Source organism: Cololabis saira, chromosome 24 (genome assembly GCF_033807715.1).
Source record: "Cololabis saira isolate AMF1-May2022 chromosome 24, fColSai1.1, whole genome shotgun sequence".
Taxonomy (NCBI): domain Eukaryota; kingdom Metazoa; phylum Chordata; class Actinopteri; order Beloniformes; family Belonidae; genus Cololabis; species Cololabis saira.
The window spans coordinates 22,893,932-22,912,959 of record NC_084610.1 but is presented as its reverse complement, the minus strand read 5'-3'; the positions used below and the strand labels follow the sequence as shown (position 1 = coordinate 22,912,959).

Sequence of the window (19,028 nt, the reverse complement as noted above, 5' to 3'; positions counted from 1 at the left end):
CAGGCAATCTTACACTGGTAAAAATGATGCTTAACGGACGACGACACATTTCCTTCTTGCCTTCTTTATGAGTTTTGGCCATCTAACATGTGTTGGCAGGTCTAATGTTGTACAGTATTATTTCTTTTTCTCAAAAATGGATTTAATTGCTCTACAAGGAATATTCCGAATTTAGTCTTAGTCTGAAATTTCCCAAGACTTTGTCCTTGAGTTGTTTTGAAGGCTCATTTATCTTCTGCTTACTGATGGATTGGTGCGGTTTCAGGCTCTGGGTCTTTCCACAAGTCATACAGCGATATCGACTTTGATTTCACTTCAATAATCAAAACTAGTTTTTGTAGGCCTTTGACATTAGATAAAAAGATAAACCTCTAAAATACAAGTGGTATTGCAACAAAATAGAAAAAACTGTTGGGAGAGATGGCTTTTTGTGTTTCAAGGCCGAGTACGATGACACACAACGAAGGAGATTTCACCACAGCAGACTTTTTTGACATAAAAACATATTGATTATTGATCTGACCCTTCCTTCCTTCTTTCCTCCCTTCTTTCCTCCTTCCTTCTTTTCTCCCTTCCTTCCTTCCTTCCTTCCTTCCTTCCTTCCTTCCTTCCTTCCTTCCTTCCTTCCTTCCTTCCTTCCTCCTTCCTTCCTTCCTTCCTTCCTTCCTTCCTTCCTTCCTCCCTTCCTTCCTTCTTTTCTCCCTCCCTTCCTTTCTCCCTTCGTTCCTTCCTTCCTTCCTTCTTTTCTGTCTCCCTTCCTTCCTTCCTTCTTCTTTTTCCCCTTCCTTCTTTCTTTCCTCCCTTCTTTCCTCGTTCCTTCTTTTATTCCTTCCTTCCTTCTTTTCTTTCTCCCTTCTTTCCTTCCTCCCTTCTTTTCTCCCTTCGTTCCTTTTTTTCTTCCTTCCTTCCTTCCTTCCTTCCTTCCTTCCTTCCTTCCTTCCTTCCTTCCTTCCTTCCTTCCTTCCTTCCTTCCTTCCTTCCTTCCTTCCTTCTTTTCTGCCTCCCTTCCTTCCTTCCTTCCTTCTTCTTTTTCCCCTTCCTTCCTTCTTTCCTCCCTACTTTCCTTCCTCCCTTCTTTTCTCCCTTCGTTCCTTTTTTTCTTCCTTCCTTCCTTCCTTCCTTCCTTCCTTCCTTCCTTCCTTCCTTCCTTCCTTCCTTCCTTCCTTCCTTCTTTTCTGCCTCCCTTCCTTCCTTCCTTCCTTCTTTTTCCCCTTCCTTCCTTCTTTCCTCCCTACTTTCCTTCCTCCCTTCTTTTCTCCCTTCGTCCCTTCTTTTCTTTCTTCCTTCCTTCCTTCTTTTCTTCCTTCCTTCTTTCCTCCCTTCTTCCCTTCCTCCTTCCTTGACCCGAAGGCTCATTTGTCTTCTGCTTACTGATGGATTGGTGTGGTTTCAGGCTCTGGGGTTTTCCACTAGTCATACAGCGATATCGACTTTGATTTCACTTCAATAATCAAAACCAGTTTTTGTCTTTGGCCTTTGACATTAAATCAAAAGATAAAACTCTAAAATACAAGTGGTAATGCAACAAAATAGAAGAAACTGTTGGGAGAGATGGCTTTTTGTGTTTCAAGGCCGAGTACGATGACAGACAACGAAGGAGATTTCACCACAGCAGACTTTTTTGACATGAAAACATATTGATTATTGATCTGACCCTTCCTTTCTTCTTTCCTCCTTCCTTCCTTCCTTCCTTCCTTCCTTCCTTCCTTCCTTCCTTCCTTCCTTCCTTCCTTCCTTCCTTCCTTCCTTCCTTCTTTTCTCCCTCCCTTCCTTCCTTCTTTTCTCCCTTCCTTCCTTCCGTCCGTCCGTCCGTCCGTCCGTCCGTCCGTCCGTCCGTCCTTCCTTCCTTCCTTCCTTTTTTTCTCCCTCCCTTCCTTCCTTCTTTTCTCCCTTCCTTCCTTCCTTCCTTCCTTCTTTTCTCCCTACCTTCCTTCCTTCCTTCTTCTTTTTCCCCTTCCTTCTTTCTTTCCTCCCTTCTTTCCTCGTTCCTTCTTTTCTCCCTTCGTTCCTTCCTTCCTTCCTTCCTTCCTTCCTTCCTTCCTTCCTTCCTTCCTTCCTTCCTTCCTTCCTTCCTTCCTTCTTTTCTCCCTCCCTTCCTTCCATCCTTCCTTCCTTCCTTCTTTCCTCCCTACTTTCCTTCCTCCCTTCTTTCCTTCCTTCCTTCCTTCCTTCCTTCTTTTCTCCCTCCCTTCCTTCCATCCTTCCTTCCTTCCTGCTTTCCTCCCTACTTTCCTTCCTCCCTTCTTTTCTCCCTTCCTTCCTTCCTTCTTTTCTCCCTCCCTTCCTTCCTTCCTTCCTTCCTTCTTTTCTCCCTCCCTTCCTTCCTTCCTTCCTTCCTTCCTTCCTTCCTTCCTTCCTTCCTTCCTTCTTTTCTCCCTCCCTTCCTTCCATCCTTCCTTCCTTCCTTCTTTCCTCCCTACTTTCCTTCCTCCCTTCTTTCCTTCCTTCCATCCTTCCTTCCTTCCTTCTTTCCTCCCTACTTTCCTTCCTCCCTTCTTTTCTCCCTTCCTTCCTTCCTTCCTTCCTTCCTTCCTTCCTTCCTTCCTTCCTTCCTTCCTTCCTTCCTTCCTTCCTTCCTTCCTTCCTTCCTTCCTTCTTTTCTCCCTTCCTTCCTTCCTTCCTTCCTTCCTTCCTTCCTTCCTTCTTTTCTCCCTCCCTTCCTTCCTTCCTTCCTTCCTTCTTTTCTCCCTCCCTTCCTTCCTTCCTTCCTTCTTCTTTTTCCCCTTCCTTCTTTCCTCCCTACTTTCCTTCCTCCCTTCTTTTCTCCCTTCGTCCCTTCTTTTCTTTCTTCCTTCCTTCCTTCTTTTCTTCCTTCCTTCTTTCCTCCCTTCTTCCCTTCCTCCTTCTTTGACCCGAAGGCTCATTTGTCTTCTGCTTACTCATGGATTGGTGCGGTTTCAGGCTCTGGGTCTTTCCACAAGTCATACAGCGATATCGACTTTGATTTCACTTCAATAATCAAAACCAGTTTTTGTAGGCCTTTGACATTAAATCAAAAGATAAACCTCTAAAATACAAGTGGTAATGCAACAAAATAGAAGAAACTGTTGGGAGAGATGGCTTTTTGTGTTTCAAGGCCGAGTACGATGACAGACAACGAAGGAGATTTCACCACAGCAGACTTTTTTGACATGAAAACATATTGATTATTGATCTGAGGACTCTCCTCTGGTTGTGATGCTGTTTGCTCTCCCTGAATGGAGAAACGCTGGAGCAAGCATACTTATTTTATGAGCAATATTCCTTTTTTTTCGTGGCTTTCGCACATATTTATCAGTCATCAGTCACTTTGAAAGGAAGGCTTTGATATTTGGAATTTGAGAGATAAAAAGCTCTTTCAGCTCGATCATGACTTCGTAGGAGTGAAATGTTGAGGCCGTTTTTTTAGGTGGGCGGAAAGAAATTGTAAGATACAAACAATCAAGGATTTAATGTCAGAGTGAGACAAAGTCATTTACACACAAATAACCTCGGGCTGAATACACACAACAGAACTGAAAGTGAATTTTCATACCCAGGAGATAATAGTTTGTGTGGGAAGACCAAATACTTTAGTTTACATAACAGAATATGAAGAGAAACTTTAAGCTTTGGTGCAGACATGAAGACCTTTTCTTGTCCATCCATCCATCCATTATCTATACCCGCTTTATCCTCTGCAGGGTCACACGTCTGCTGGATCCTATCCCAGCTCATTTCAGGTGAGAGGCGGGGGTTCACCCTGGGCAAGTCACCAGTCCATCACAGGGGCACACAACCATGCACACTCACACTCACACCTATTTAGAATCACCAATTTACCTAGCATGCATGTTTTTGGACTGTGGGAGGAAGCCGGAGTACACGGAGGGAACCCACGCTTCTCGCTGTGAGGCAACAGTGCTAACCACTAAGGCCCCCATTTTATTGTCCTTAATGTTATATGTGGTTGTGAAGGTGAAATTCAAATGCAAAACTCTTGGCCAGGGGTCGGCAACCCACGGCTCTAGAGCCGCATGCGGCTCTTTATCGCCGCCCTAGTGGCTCCTGGAGCTTTTTTCAAAAATGTTTGACCTTTTTTTTCCTTTTTTCTTCTTTTTTTTCTTTTTTTTCCTTTTTTTCTTCACTTTTTTTCTTTTTTTCTTCTTTTTTTCTCGAAATGTTGACTTTTTCTCGACATTTCGACTTTTTTCTCGAGATTGTACATCAACATTAATCTCGACATTTCGACTTTTTTGTCAAAATTTCGACTTTTCTTGACATTTCACATTTTTTCGCGACATTTCAACTTTTTTCTCGACATTTCAACTTTTTTCTCAACATTTCGACTTTTTTCACCAAATTTTGACTTTTTTCTCGACATTTCAACCTTTTTCTCAAAATTTTGACTTTTTTCATGAAATTTTGACTTTTTTCCCAACATTTCGACTTTTTTCTCGAAATTTTGACTTTTTTCACCAAATTTTGACTTTTTTCTCGACATTTATGCCTTTTTTCTCGAAATTTTGACTTTTTTCCCAACATTTCGACTTTTTTCTCGAAATTTTGACTTTTTTCTCGACATTTCGACTTTTTTCTCAAAGTGCATAACGAAAATAAAGCTCCCCCCAGTTCTAACTAATATAGAAACATGCAGCATGTGTTGCCTTCATTCTAAGGCTGATACAAGACTTTTCATTTTTTTCGGCTCCAGACATATTTGTTTTTTGTGTTTTTGGTCCAATATGGCTCTAAAATATTGTGGGTTGCCGACCCCTGGACTAGACTGTCATTTGTGTGAAGACTTACGGCGGCTTGTGCTGAACTGGAGGGAAACTTTTGGACCTTTGAGCTGCGTTTGTCCCCAGTAGGACACGGCTTGGACCTGCACGCCGTAGCTCCTGTTGGACCGCATGCTGTCCAGCTGTATCTGGTTCTGCAATCAAAATGGCATTATTATCATTATTATATAAGACAGTAGTCCCCCCCACCTTCTTTTCTTGTATTGTTGTAGACCTGTTTTTGTTGTTTTTCTATTACTGGCTGAAAATTGAAAAATAAAGTTTAAAAGAAAAAAAAAACTCCCCAGCTTTGAGTCAGAGCAGTACGGAAAAATATTAGGGCCATGCAGGAGAAAAAATATTTGAGAGGGGAAGATTTTTTTTTTATTGTGCACTTCGAGAAAAAAAGTTGAAATGTCAAGATTAATGTTGAAATACAATTTCGAGAAAAAAGTCGAAATTTCACCTTTTTTCTCAACATTTCAACTTTATTCACGAAATTTTGACTTTTTTCTCAAAATTGTACTTCAACATTATTCCCGACATTTCGACTTTTTTCTCGACATTTCGACTTTTTTCTTGAAATTTTACTTCAACATTATTCTCGACATTCAACTTTTTTCTGCATAATAAAAAAAAATCTTCCTCTAAAATATTATTTTTATTTTTCTCCTGCCTGGCCCTAATACTCTTCCGTAAAACAGAGATGTACTTACAAGATGGACAAACTGGCATTATTATATAAGACAGTAGTGCTAGTACTTTTTCCGTCTTGAGCTAGAGGTCAGTTTCATGTTTACCTCTGTGACTGTCTTCCTCCTCTTGTTCCTGGACGGAGATGTTTGTCCGACGGCCGTCCAGCTCCAGCTGACCCTGTAGTGGTGGACGGGGACGTCCAGGTCGGCCGGAGGTTTCCAGGTGATGATGGCCGACACCACCCTGCCCCTGCCGAAGCTCATGTTGGCCACGCGGAGCTCGGTGGGAGCCGGGGGGTTGGGCGGATCTGAGGGGGACATGTTCTTCATAAAATCTTACAACTATGATGCTAAAATCTCCACCGCACTGCATCCTGATTAAACTCTGAAAGTAAAAAAAGGACGAAAAATAAAAGTTGAGACTGGCAGAAAGCCTAGAATTAAGTTAGATATACTACGACTGCCGAAAGAGCATGGAGGATGGGGCCTCCCCAATATTACAAATTATACAAACTCAATGCAAGCCAAGATTATCTGACGGAAGAGTATTAGGGCCAGGCAGGAGAAAAATAAAAATAATATTTTAGAGGAGGAAGATTTTTTTTCATTATGCACTTTGAGAAAAAAGTCGAGATGTTGAGAAAAAAGTCGAAATTTCGAAATTAATGTCGAAGTACAATTTCAAGAAAAAAGTCAAAATGTCGAGAAAAAAGTCGAAATGTTGAGAAAAAAGTCAACTTTATTCTCAAAATTCCGACTTTATTCTTGAAATTGTATTTCAACATCTCAACATTAATCTCGACATTTCGACTTTTTTCTCGACATTTTGACTTTTTTCTCAAAGTGCATAATAAAAAACGAATCTTCCCTTCTCAAATATTTTTTCTCCTGCATGGCCTTAATACTCTTCCGTATTATCTTAATATGGGCAACTGATCAACCAAAGCCACCATGGTTCGAGATTGAAGCAACCTTCTCCAAACCGTACTCTCCTGTCAATTTACTTGATAAAAGTAGGAGTGAACTACCAATCATGGTGAGGGACAATTTTCTAATTACTAATGTGAGAACTACTTGGAAATCTCTTTCATAACTGGTATGAAGCAGGAATTCACCACATTTACGACCTGAATCATTACAAACTACAAACAAAAGAGTTTTACAATACCTAGAGGTCAGACATTATGTCTCTACAAAAATGAATACTCTCAGTCTTCCAGATGACTTTCATTTACTGGAAAAGACACTCTTAGACAGTCTTAAACAAGGTCACTTTGTCTCAAAATTCTATTCCAAGCTGCAACACTTGACTACAGGCAGACTGTCATTGTTACGGAAATCATGGGAGGCTCAGTTGAAAACAACAATAGACAGTGATCCATGGGAGGAAATTTTACTCTTACCTTCGAAAATATCCATATGCAACAGACTCAGAGAAACGCAATATAATATCCTTCCGAATGTCTATATATCTCCATATTTTTATAGTAAATAAACAGCAGGGGCCTCTCCAAACTGTCAACAATGTAAGACTACTTTAGGAACAAGATTGCAATGTCTTGTGAACAGATTCAACGTTTCTGGCAAACTGTATGTGATGGGGTTGGTGTGATAATCCAACAATAATTACAGCCAAACCCACTACTATGTCTATGGGATGTTTCCCTGAATCACTAAGACGGCATTAAAACACTTGACAGTTTTTGCTTATGTTGGGCCGAAAGGCTATTATGACTATTACGTTCCCACCTCTGCTGGAGTGCACGTGTCTGCTGGGGGTGGTGAAACCTCTGGAACCTCGGCTGTTAACGGCTGCCACCCTGAACTGGTACCATCGACCGGGCCGGAGGTCGGACAGCCTCACTTCCTGCTCCGTGGTCTGGAATGGATTAAAACCATGAAAGTAGTGCGGTTCTGTTCACGGTTTAACAATCCTGACAGAAGATAAAAAAGTGATTATTGCTTATAGAGGGAATGCGCATGACCACAGATGCGACTTCACAGCAGGTTACGCCCACTGAGTGTCAGAAAGACTGAGTGGCAGCGTAAACTTTCAGTTTGAGCAACTGGAAAACATCTAAAATGGGAAAGAGCTGCTGTGCGATCGACTGTACTCATAGATTAAGCAAGAAATGTGAGTTATCGTTTTACAGAGTGCCGAAAAATAAGCTTAGTGTCAGGGTTTTGACATTTCCCCCAGTGTTGAGTTTCTGTTCTGCCCCTCCTGTTTCCCATCTGCCCTGATTGTCCGCACCTGTGTCTCGTTATCCCCTGTGTATATCTAGTCTTGTCTTTCCCCTGCTCCCTGTTGGTCTGTACTGTTTGCTCCCTCCACGTCTCCTTACGTAGTTTTTGGATTCCTGTTTTTTGTTCTGCTTTTGATCCTGCTCTGCCGCGTTTTTGGTTTGGTTTTGCTTAATAAACCCAGTTTTTGGAACTCCTGCCTCCCGCTCTCCTGCTTTTGGGTCCTCAACAACCACACCCTGACAAAGAGAGACAAATAGATCGCTGCAATTCGCAGAAACAACTGGATTCCAGGCACCGAAACGTGGATTTGCGGTTCCCATTTTGTATCAGGTAATGTTGGGTTTCTGGGTAGCTAACGTTAAACGGTCAAATCATAAAGTTCAGTGTCCTCATCACTTTAATTTCACCAACAAATCCTGCCTTGAAGTAGGACCAAGCGTCAAGACTTTTGTAAGCCTTCAAGCTTTGCTTCGTGTATTTCCCCGGCGTAGAAATTAAGTACATATAAATATCAGGAAACTGGATTGGTGGCCAAATATTAATGTCCATGGACCACTGGTTCTTGGTAACTGTACCAAATATTAATGTCCATGGACCACTGGTTCTTGGTAACTGTACCAAATATTAATGTCCATGGACCACTGGTTCTTGGTAACTGTACCAAATATTAATGTCCATGGACCACTGGTTCTTGGGGTAACTGTACCAAATATTAATGTCCATGGACCACTGGTTCTTGATAACTGTACCAAATATTAATGTCCATGGACCACTGGTTCTTGGGGAAACTCTACGGGTCACTGTCAAGTCCAACTGCCTTTAATTTAAGCCGATAATCGGGCTGTTATCCCGTCTTCTCCACTAGTTGCAGCCATTTTTGCCACGTAAGTGAACGTGGGCTGGTGGGAAAGTGACGTCAATGCATACCCTCTATATAAGCATCTGCAAACATGTCTGAGAGGTTTGAGCAGTCACTCACGTAGCATCCCCCGTTCTCTCAGATAAAAGTGAGGCCAGGATAACTGTGACTAACCCATGCAACCTCCTGCCAGGAGGTGGCCGTGTCCTCGCTGGGCTGGATGCCGAAGTTCCACCTCCTCTGCAGGATGTAGACGACGGGCTCTTCTGAGGCGTTGGATCGGGGCGACCAGCGCAGCTCCAGCTCTCCGGAGGAGAGTTCCTCAAAGACCAGCTCTTTCCTCGGCTTCAGGGGAACCCCTGGGGGGAGAAACCCCGGTCAAAACATTCAAAACATGTTCTGGTAAACTAGGATGGACGGTCTCAGTCTGACAAGTGTCTTTAAATTCCACTCCTTACAGATAACTTACATACGGAAGAGTATAAGGGCCATGCAGGAGAAAAAATATTTGAGAGGGGAAGACTTTTTTTTTAGGCTGCCCCCGCGATCCGGGAACGGATAAGCAGCGGACGATGGATGGATGGATGGACTTTTTTTTTTATGGTGCACTTCGAGAAAAAAGTCGAAACGTCGAGATTAATGTTGAAATACAATTTCAAGAATAAAGTCGAAATGTCGTGAATAAAATCGAAATTTCGACCTTTTTCTCGACATATCGACTTTATTCAGGAAATTGTACTTCAACATTAATCTCGACATTTCGCCTTTTTTCTAGACATTTCGACTTTTTTCTCGACATTTTCGACTTTTTTCTCGACATTTTGACTTTTTTCTCGAAATTGTGCTTCAACATTAATCTTGACATTTGGACTTTTTTCTCGAAATTTTGACTTTTTTCTCAACATTTCGACTTTTTTCTCAACATTTCGACTTTTTTCTCGACATTTCAACTTTTTCCTCGATATTTCGACTTTATTCACAAAATTGTACTTCAACATTAATCTTGACATTTCAACTTTTTTCTCAACATTTCGACTTTTTTCTCGATATTTCGACTTTATTCACAAATGTATTCATGCGCTCTTATGATTGGCTGAAACAAAGGAAGACATCTGATTGGTTGCAGATCCTTCTGTGTTAAAAAAAACATATTTGTGGATTGAGTCACGTCAGGGGAGTCTCAAAAGTCACACGCAAATCCAGCGCAGCTCACAGACAAAAAAACATTTGTAAATCAGGTTATATTTGTGTGTGCATCAAAAATACATTTGTGTATCTTGTCCTACGCACGTGTGAATTGTGCTGTGCATTTGTGTAACTTGTCCTGTGCATTTGTGAATTATGAGACTGTTCTAGCTCCATATTCTTAAGTTTCTGCATCCTCATCTTTCTGCATCATGGTTAATCTGCAAAATGGCCCCCATCTAACAGCTGGCTTACAGAGTCCTGATCCTCTTACTTATTTTAATGCAACCATTTACATTTGAAAGCACTTGAGTGCAGTATGGATGACGTTGACAGCGACTGTCACTGTGATCCAGTTGTGGGGAAGCAGCGACCCAGAACTATTGATAACCGTGACACGGTAGTCGACTGGTTGGGAGTCATGACGACAGCAACTTGAAATCTGTGCCGCTTTCTCTGTTTCTCTTTCTGGATCCACAAGAATTACATGTTTGAGTTCTGCTTGAGGCTTTAAATCGTCATTTATTCTGAGTTTGCTCCCTGGGCTGAAGTTTAGGCCATTATTATGCAGAAAAATATCCCATTCTGAGGCAAAACTGCTGAGATTCACAAGTTGCTCCCTAATGACAGTTTACAATCACGTGGACAGGAGCAGATCTAGGGGGGTCGTGGCCCCGCCTGTAATCTGATTGGCCCCTGAAGTGCCCCTGTTCTGTCAATCAAAGGGCAAGCTGAGAATGTGATGATCACTGCTGCAGTTCCACCCCCAAACTGGTGGTGGCGCCTGTTGCGTCAAAACAACTGAATAGAAGAAGAAACAGCTTGGTGCACTCTAGGTGGGACAAACAGATTATGGTAGATGTTTTTGGACAGTTTGTTCTAGAGGGAGGATTCACTTCCTTTTAAAATATCTGCTTCCAAAGAAAGAGGAGGATGTTAAATTCTGTCAGTCAGCGACGACATTGAACTTCAAACTACACGGCAACACCGGGCTTTGGTGAGTGAAATGCTCTTGCTGATTTTGTACAGTAAAGTTTAGGTTTGTATTAAACTAAACTGTAACTAGCCAACATTAAAACTGTTGGCTTATAAAATTACCAACCGCACTTGTTAGCTACATTAGTGTTAGGGCTCGGTCGGCTGGGCTTTCCCCTTCAAAGAAAGAAATCCATAACAATTAAGTTGCAATTTGGTTGTTAGGATAGCACTTTGATCTGATTAAGAGATTCATATTCTATGTTAATCATAAACTGTCGTGTTTGTCGGGTATTGAGACAGAGAGCATGAACAGAAAGAAATTTCTGCTTTTTTTTCTCTTTTTTTCCACTTTTTTCCATATTTTTTTTCCTTTTTTTTCTCTTTTTTCTCCTTTTTCATCTTTTCATCTTTCATCTTTCTTAATCTTTTTTTCCCTCTTTTTTTCCTCTTTTTTTCTCTTTTTTCTCCCTTTTCAACTTTTCATCTTTTTTTCATCTTTTTTTCCCTCTTTTTTTACTCTTTTTCCTTGGCTCCACATCCATATCTTTTGGGGATAGAGAAAAAAAGAGCAAAAAAAAGATGAATAAAGAGGAAAAAAATATGGAAAAATAGGAAAAAAGGAGAAAGAAAGAGGAGAAAAAAATGAAAAAAGAGAAGATGAAAAGAATAGTAAAAAAAGAGGGAAAAGAATAGTAAAAAAAGAGGAAAAAAAGATGAAAAGATAGGAAAAAGAATATGGAAAAAATGAGAAAAAAGGAGAAAAAGATGAAAAAAGAGAAAGAAAGAAGCGGGGAATTGCTCAGTCAAGCAGCGCTATTTCTGGATGAAAATGGTGGTAATACTGTTGGCCCTGAAGGTTACATTTGGCCCCATAATGGCCCCTGTTTCAGAACAATCCTAGAACCGCCACTGTATGTGGATATAATAATAACAAAAGGAGCGCTAGAATCCTGCACAGTCCTGGAGCTGTGTCTCCTCGTCCTCACCCTTGTACGGGTCTCTGGGAGTCTGGCAGGTGTGGCCACAGTTGTTGGAGCAGCATTTCTTCTGAGCAGAGCAGTCTCCGTCGCGGTCGCAGCTCTCCACGCAGGCGGCCGCGAAGCCGGCGGCTCCGTCTGCAGGAGGACAGCTGCCCTGCTTCACCGCCGCCGCCGCCTGCAGGAACTCACAGCTGCTCACACACTCCCACTGCTGCCGGGGAAACATACGCTGGTGGTTCGGAGAAAGAGAAGTTTATTACAATGTTTTTAGATACGCTTGAAATCAATCGGTGGCTGGTGCTAAAAACCTTGGCATACAACGGGTCGTAACGGTACACAGGAGGCACGGTTAGGTACAAGCTTGGTACAATGGGGAAAAAAGAAAGGTAGAAAATTATATTTTGTTCCTTTTAATTTTGAAAAACATCCAATAATGGCTTATTGGTCCTACGTTTTAGTGAAGCAGTTCAGTTCTGCTGCAGCGTTCGTTCATTCGTCCGTCCGTCCGTCCGTCTGTCCTTTCTTTCTTTCTTTCTTTCTTTCTTTCTTTCTTTCTTTCTTTCTTTCTTTCTTTCTTTCTTTCTTTCTTTCTTTCTTTCTTTCTTTCTTTCTTTCTTTCTTTCTTTCTTTCTTTCTTTCTTTCTTTCTTTCTTTCTTTTAGGCTCATTTCTTTCTTTCTTTCTTTCTTTCTTTCTTTTAGGCTCATTTCTTTCTTTCTTTCTTTCTTTCTTTCTTTCTTTCTTTCTTTTAGGCTCATTTCTTTCTTTCTTTCTTTCTTTCTTTCTTTTAGGCTCATTTCTTTCTTTCTTTCTTTCTTTCTTTCTTTCTTTCTTTCTTTTAGGCTCCTTTCTTTCTTTCTTTCTTTCTTTCTTTCTTTCTTTCTTTTAGGCTCATTTCTTTCTTTCTTTCTTTCTTTCTTTCTTTTAGGCTCATTTCTTTCTTTCTTTCTTTCTTTCTTTCTTTCTTTCTTTCTTTCTTTCTTTCTTTCTTTCTTTCTTTCTTTCTTTCTTTTAGGCTCATTTCTTTCTTTCTTTCTTTCTTTTAGGCTCATTTATTTCTTTCTTTCTTTCTTTCTTTCTTTCTTTCTTTCTTTCTTTCTTTCTTTCTTTCTTTCTTTCTTTCTTTCTTTCTTTCTTTCTTTCTTTCTTTCTTTCTTTCTTTCTTTCTTTCTTATTTTCCTTCTGAAGAAAGGAGGGCCTTTTTCCCCCTAAACGTGCCCCTAAAGTCACCAAATTTTGCACCAAGCCAGGCCTGGCGAAAAATTTGATATTTCATCGTTTGTATTAATGGGCGTGGTCTAATGGCTCAACAGCGCCCCCTAGAAAACTTTGTTCCTCAAGCCCCACGATACAGTTTGACGTACATGCACGAAAATCGGTACACACCTGTATCATGTCGCAACTTAAAGAAAAGTCTCTTGGCGCCATGGCCGAAACCCAACAGGAAGTCGGCCATTTTAAATTAATCTTGTCATTTTGGCGAAATTTATGCCATTTCTTCAGCAGTTAATACGGCCCGAACCGTAACGTGGACCCAGGTGTGTTATACATCAAAATGTGCGTCTCGAGCCTGCGACAACGCGCATTACTTTTCTCAGTCAATCTGATTGGTCCATATTTGATAGTTCCTACTTTCTGCTATAACTTTTGAATGGTTTGACATAAAGAGTCGTGGATGGTGTCATCGGACTCGGTTTTGCGTCCTTGAACATAATTGGTGCAAATTAGCCCTGCACCTTCTTCTGATTGGTTAATGTTTGATAGTCCCTATTTTCTGCAATAATTTTTCAATGATTTGACATAAAGAGTTGTGGGTGGTGTCATCGGACTCGGTTTTGAGTCCTTGACCTTTATTGGTGAAAATTGCACGCGCGAGGGCCCGTTCATCGCTGCTTGCAGCTTTAATTAGGGTTTGCCTACATCTACACACACACACACACACACACACACACACACACACACACACACACACACACACACACACACACACACACACACACAGCATCCACTTACAACATTACAACATACTTTACTTTCTTTACTTTCTTCCTTAAATTGTTTGTGGAGACTCTCTTTTGTTACAAACTGTGAGCCAGTTTTGTAACACTGACAAATTGAGTTGACGAGAAAAGTAAAAGTAAGAATAAGATTATAAATCAGATTGTAAAGATATGAATATTGAGGGATATTGTTGTTCTCAGCACGATCACAGTCCTCTGCTGAGAACTTCTGTCTTTACATTTGCATCTGCTTTCCTTATCTAGAAAGAGTTCATATCACATTATCATACTTTCAACCGTCCGATAAGAGCCACAGTTCCACCTGATGGTCTGTGAGTGTTTTTGATCGCATGGAAACAGGAAACAGGACTGCATTTACCTCACAGCGCTCCCCACAGCTGCTGCTGCTCTTCATCCTCCAGGAGTCTCTGCACGGCTCCAGGCACTAGGACAGCCAGAAATCACCACATTAAAGACGGGAAATGTGTGAAATGAGCAGACATCGTAAAGAAAAGGAAACCTTGGATCATATTAAATGATATATGAAACCACCAGACCAACTCCTGCATGGAAGATAAGGACTCTCATGTAAAACTCAGACAAAGTCACCAAAAGTGATTTCAAAGTGTCTGTGTTTGGTGTCTACGGAAGAGTATTAGGGCCCGGCAGGAGAGAAATAAAATAATATTTTAGAGGAGGAAGATTCTTTTTTCATTATGCACTTAGAGAAAAAAGTCGAAATGTCATGAAAAAAGTTGAAATGTCGAGATTAATGTTGAAGTACAATTTCAAGAAAAAAGTCGAAATGTTGAGAAAAAAATGAAATGTTGAGAAAAAAGGCAAAATTTCGTGAATAAAGTTGAAATGTTGAGAAAAAATGCGAAATGTCGAGAAAAAAAATTAAAATGTCGAGATTAATGTTGAAGTACAATTTCGAGAAAAAAGTCGAAATGTCGAGAAAAAAGTTGAAATGTCGAGATTAATGTTGAAGTACAATTTCAAGAAAAAAGTCGAAATGTCGAGAAAAAAGTTGAAATGTTGAGAAAAAAGTCGAAATGTCGAGAATAATGTTGAAGTACAATTTTGAGTATAAAGTCGAAATTTCGAAAATAAAAATAATATTTTAGAGGAGGAACATTTTTTTTTTCATTATTCCCACTTCAAGAAAAAAGTCGAAATGTTGAGAAAAAAATGAAATGTTGAGAAAAAAGGCAAAATTTCGTGAATAAAGTTGAAATGTTGAGAAAAAATGCGAAATGTCGAGAAAAAAAATTTAAATGTCGAGATTAATGTTGAAGTACAATTTCGAGAAAAAAGTCGAAATGTCGAGAAAAAAGTCGAAATGTCGTGAAAAAAGTTGAAATGTCGAGAATAATGTTGAAATACTATTCAAGAAAAAAGTTTAAATTTCGAAAAAAAAAAAAAAATTTAGAGGAAGATTTTTTTTTATTATGCACTTCGAGAAAAAAGTCGAAATGTCGAGAAAAAAGTCGAAATGTTGAGAAAAAAATTGAAATGTTGAGAAAAAAGTCAAAATGTCGAGAAAAAAGGCAAAATTTCGTGAATAAAGTTGAAATGTTGAGAAAAAAGGCGAAATGTCGAGGAAAAAAAATAAAATGTCGAGATTAATGTTGAAGTACAATTTTGAGAAAAAAGTCGAAATGTCGAGAAAAAAGTCAAATTTCGTGAATAAAGTTGAAATGTTGAGAAATAAGGTGAAATTTCAACTTTATTCTTGAAATTGTATTTCAACATTAATCTCGACATTTCAACTTTTTTCTCGAAGTGCACAATAAACATTTTTTTTTCCTCCTCTCAAATATCTTTTCTCCTGCATGGCCCTAATACTCCTCCGTAGGTGTCAACTGTTCTGCTTCATTTGCCTCAAAATGACACGTATGAGATTGCAGGGTTTTCCGTACGGCATAATGACATGTGGAAAAGTCGGGAACGACATGTGCTAAAGCTCAAAATTAAAACATGTTAATAAGATTAGATTAGATTAGATTAGATTAGATAGTGCTTTATTCATCCCTCAGTGTGGAAATTCGCCTTGTGCAGCAGCAGTACACACAAAAGAAGGATGAAAAAGGTAAAAAATATAAAATTACAAAAATATAAACAGTATATACAGTGGAATAAAAAGAAGAACATGTTAATTACATGAGTGTCATCCATGGTCACACGTTTCGCGCGAGTGCCATCATGTCAGAGCATGTGGGGTTACGTCTACCCTCCGGTAGAAACACGTTAGTGGACTTTATTTATGTTGACATGTTTCCAGTGCTGTTGACTTCCCCAGTTCACACATTTACAGAGCACTTCCCCCGAGTGCAGATCCATTCAGAGCTTTCTCATCATCACACCATCACAGCATCACACCCGGGTCACCAGACTCTGTGATGCTCAGTGGGTTTGATCCGTGAACGGCTGCTGCTCCCTGAGACGCAGACGCCCTGTTGAAACGCATTTTGTAATAAACGTCCAAAATGTAATAACTTTTTCATTTCATTTTGTAATAAAGCCGCATTTTGTAATAAACTGCCCCATTTTGTAATACATTTTGCCACATTATGTAACAAGTTATTGCATTTTGAGAAAAATATTATAAAATGCACTTGCAACTTTTTTATTCTCTAGAAAATGTAATAACTATCATTACATTACAACTTTTGGGATTTTTTTGTTTATGCCCGAAAAGGGAATGTTTTGTTGGACACATTTTTGCCTTTTAAATGTGTTTAAAAGGTATGAAAACATTAAAGTTTTCAGTTATAATTGCATAAATTGTCTATATTTCTTTGCTTTATATACTATCTTGGGGTTACATTTGCATAAAATGCTAAAAACCAAATTCTCAAAAAATGGGAAAAAATAAAAGCGATTTCATACGTCTCTGTTTCCTCCCTGGATCTGTTTGGTAATTCTGACCCACGATGTTTCTGAAAGCAGTTCTATCAGCATTCTGGGAGCTGATTGGTCCTTACAGCATCATTAGCTGCCAATACTTGCTGTTGAATCGCAATATAATACTAGTATTAATATGTTGCAGAACTACAGTCATATCATTCATGCAACATGCATCGATTCTGAATTCTGATTCTTGACATTTGAATCGATCCCCAGCCCTAATATGAATGCAGTCAAACATTTCTTGCGCTCTCAGATTCCCCAAGAAATCTAATCTGTGTAAATCATTTGTTTTTTTCATTTTCTGCGTGCGTTTTAGCTCCTTGAAGCGTTTTTCTACGGTGGCCGAGACCCGCCATTGCTGAAAATAAAAGTAATGCTGCAAACAGAAACAAACGCCGCTGCAAATAAAATAAACACTTAGCAAATAAAATAAACGCTGCAAACAAAAATAAACGCTGCTGCAACTAAAATAAACGCTGCAAACAAAAAGAAACGCCGCTGCAAATAAAATAAACGCTGCAAACAAAAAGAAACGCCGCTGCAAAAAAAATAAACGCTGCAAATATAAATAAACCCCGCTGCAAATAAAATAAACAGTGCAAACAAAAAGAAACGTTGCTGCAAATAAAATAAACGGTGCAAACAAAAAGAAACGCTGCTGCAAATAAAATAAACGCTGCAAACAAAAAGAAACGCAGCTGCAAATAAAATAAACGCTGCAAATATAAAGAAACCCCGCTGCAAATAAAATAAACGCTGCAAATATAAAGAAACGCTGCTGCAAATAAAATAAACGCCGCTGCAAATAAAATAAATAAAACGACACAAATAAAAAAGCCACAATGGAAGTGAATTTCCGGGGACTATTTTTGCCGATGCACCGGTGTTGCACATTAAAAATGACACGTAGCGACGTTGAACACTAACCTTTTCACTTATTTTCTCGTTCGTTGTTCTTCTTATTCCTCGCTCTTCTTATTTCTTCCTTTTCACTTACGTCCTCTTCGTCTTCTTCTTCTCCTCTCACGTAAAAAACACCGGTGCATCAGCAAAAATAGTCCCCAGTAATTGTGGCTTTTTTATTTGCGTCGTTTTTTTTAAATATTTGCAGCGGCGTTTATTTTATTTGCAGCAGGGTTTCTTTTTATTTGCAGCGTTTATTTTATTTTCAGCAATGGCGGGTCTCGGCCACCGTATTTTTCAACCTCCAGAAGTCAGCTATATATATCTACACTGGAGTTTGCATCTATGTGTCCTTGAACATTAATCTTATTATGACGATCACATCATGTTCCGCGGGCTTTCGTAGAACCAACGTGACTTGAGGAGCTCTAATGTAAAACACCACAGGTTACGGGCAGGAATAAAAACTCTCACTCTGCCACAGAGAGCGTCTCCAGGCGTGTCTGATTCCCCTTTCCAGCCCCGTCATCTCCAATCTCCTCTCTCTGATCTCCACCAGCGGACTCTTCTGCTAATCCGCTGTGACGTTTCCACTCTCGTGCCATTCCCTCTGTACCTCAGTGTCAATTAGTTTTCTGCTCCATTTCATGCTTGTATCATTCCAATTCCCTGCGCTGGGAAGAAGCAAGCTGACGAGGCTGTGATCTTGTTGAGAGAACTTCAAGGAAAGCAGCCAAGTGCCAATTGGTTACCGACAAAAAAGAGAGAGATACTTATATCAGAGTGAAGAGCAGCATATAACAGCTCTTTGGTGATTCATATTTTTACTTTTATGCCACAGAATTTAATCCTTGGCTCACCGGAAGCCTTTGGTGTCTTATTTTACAGCATCTTACGGCCCCCGGTGCCACTTTCGTTGATCAGTCAAGGTTGTGATCAACAATTCAGCTGCATCTTAACAGGGAAGGAGTTTTACGGACAACGACGGCCCTCGTTAGGAGGATTTGAAGATTTTGATTATACTTTCTGGTTCGGCCAGGCACCAGAACTGGGTTAGGGTAGTTCTTTTTTTATCATATACTGGTGTTGTCTCCGTCTCGCTCTCAACTTGCTCTATTTTCTTTTTCTCTGCCTTCACCCTGTCCCATCTGAGGTAGACGATCACCTCACGTAGACAAACTGGCCCCCCGTTTGTGCATATTTTAGAATCAGAATCAGGTTTATACAGGCCCGGTTCTACGAGGGTGCATAAGCATTGCACCCTCAGTTTATGTGTTTGCATGCTCAGTTGAAAAGACGAAAAGAAAACTGACAAATGCGCGTGCGTTAAGCCTGATTTATGGTTCTGCGTTAAATCGATGGCGTAGCCTGCGGTGTAGGTTACGCGACGACGCGCAACGTACGTTCGTGTTCCCGCGTATCCTCCGCCGTAAGCTCTGCGTTGGTGCAACGTGGAACCATAAATCAGCCAGTGTCCTTCACTCATCTGTGTCCAGCAGTTCCCTGCACCAGCAAGACGCTGCTCTCTGC

At 40.2% G+C, this 19,028-nt stretch overlaps 1 protein-coding gene across 1 annotated transcript in view; it reads right to left on the bottom strand.

Annotated features, from left to right (window-relative positions):
• anos1a (anosmin 1a) overlaps positions 1-19,028 on the bottom strand; it is a 50,629-nt gene that overhangs the window by 21,566 nt on the left and 10,035 nt on the right. Inside the window, exons 3-8 of the mRNA XM_061716036.1 lie at positions 14,062-14,127; positions 11,690-11,912; positions 8,715-8,899; positions 7,184-7,313; positions 5,540-5,742; positions 4,768-4,894 (exon numbers count right to left, since the gene is read on the bottom strand). Coding sequence (XP_061572020.1) covers positions 4,768-4,894; positions 5,540-5,742; positions 7,184-7,313; positions 8,715-8,899; positions 11,690-11,912; positions 14,062-14,127 — 934 coding nt within the window. The remainder of the gene's footprint in view (positions 1-4,767; positions 4,895-5,539; positions 5,743-7,183; positions 7,314-8,714; positions 8,900-11,689; positions 11,913-14,061; positions 14,128-19,028) is intronic.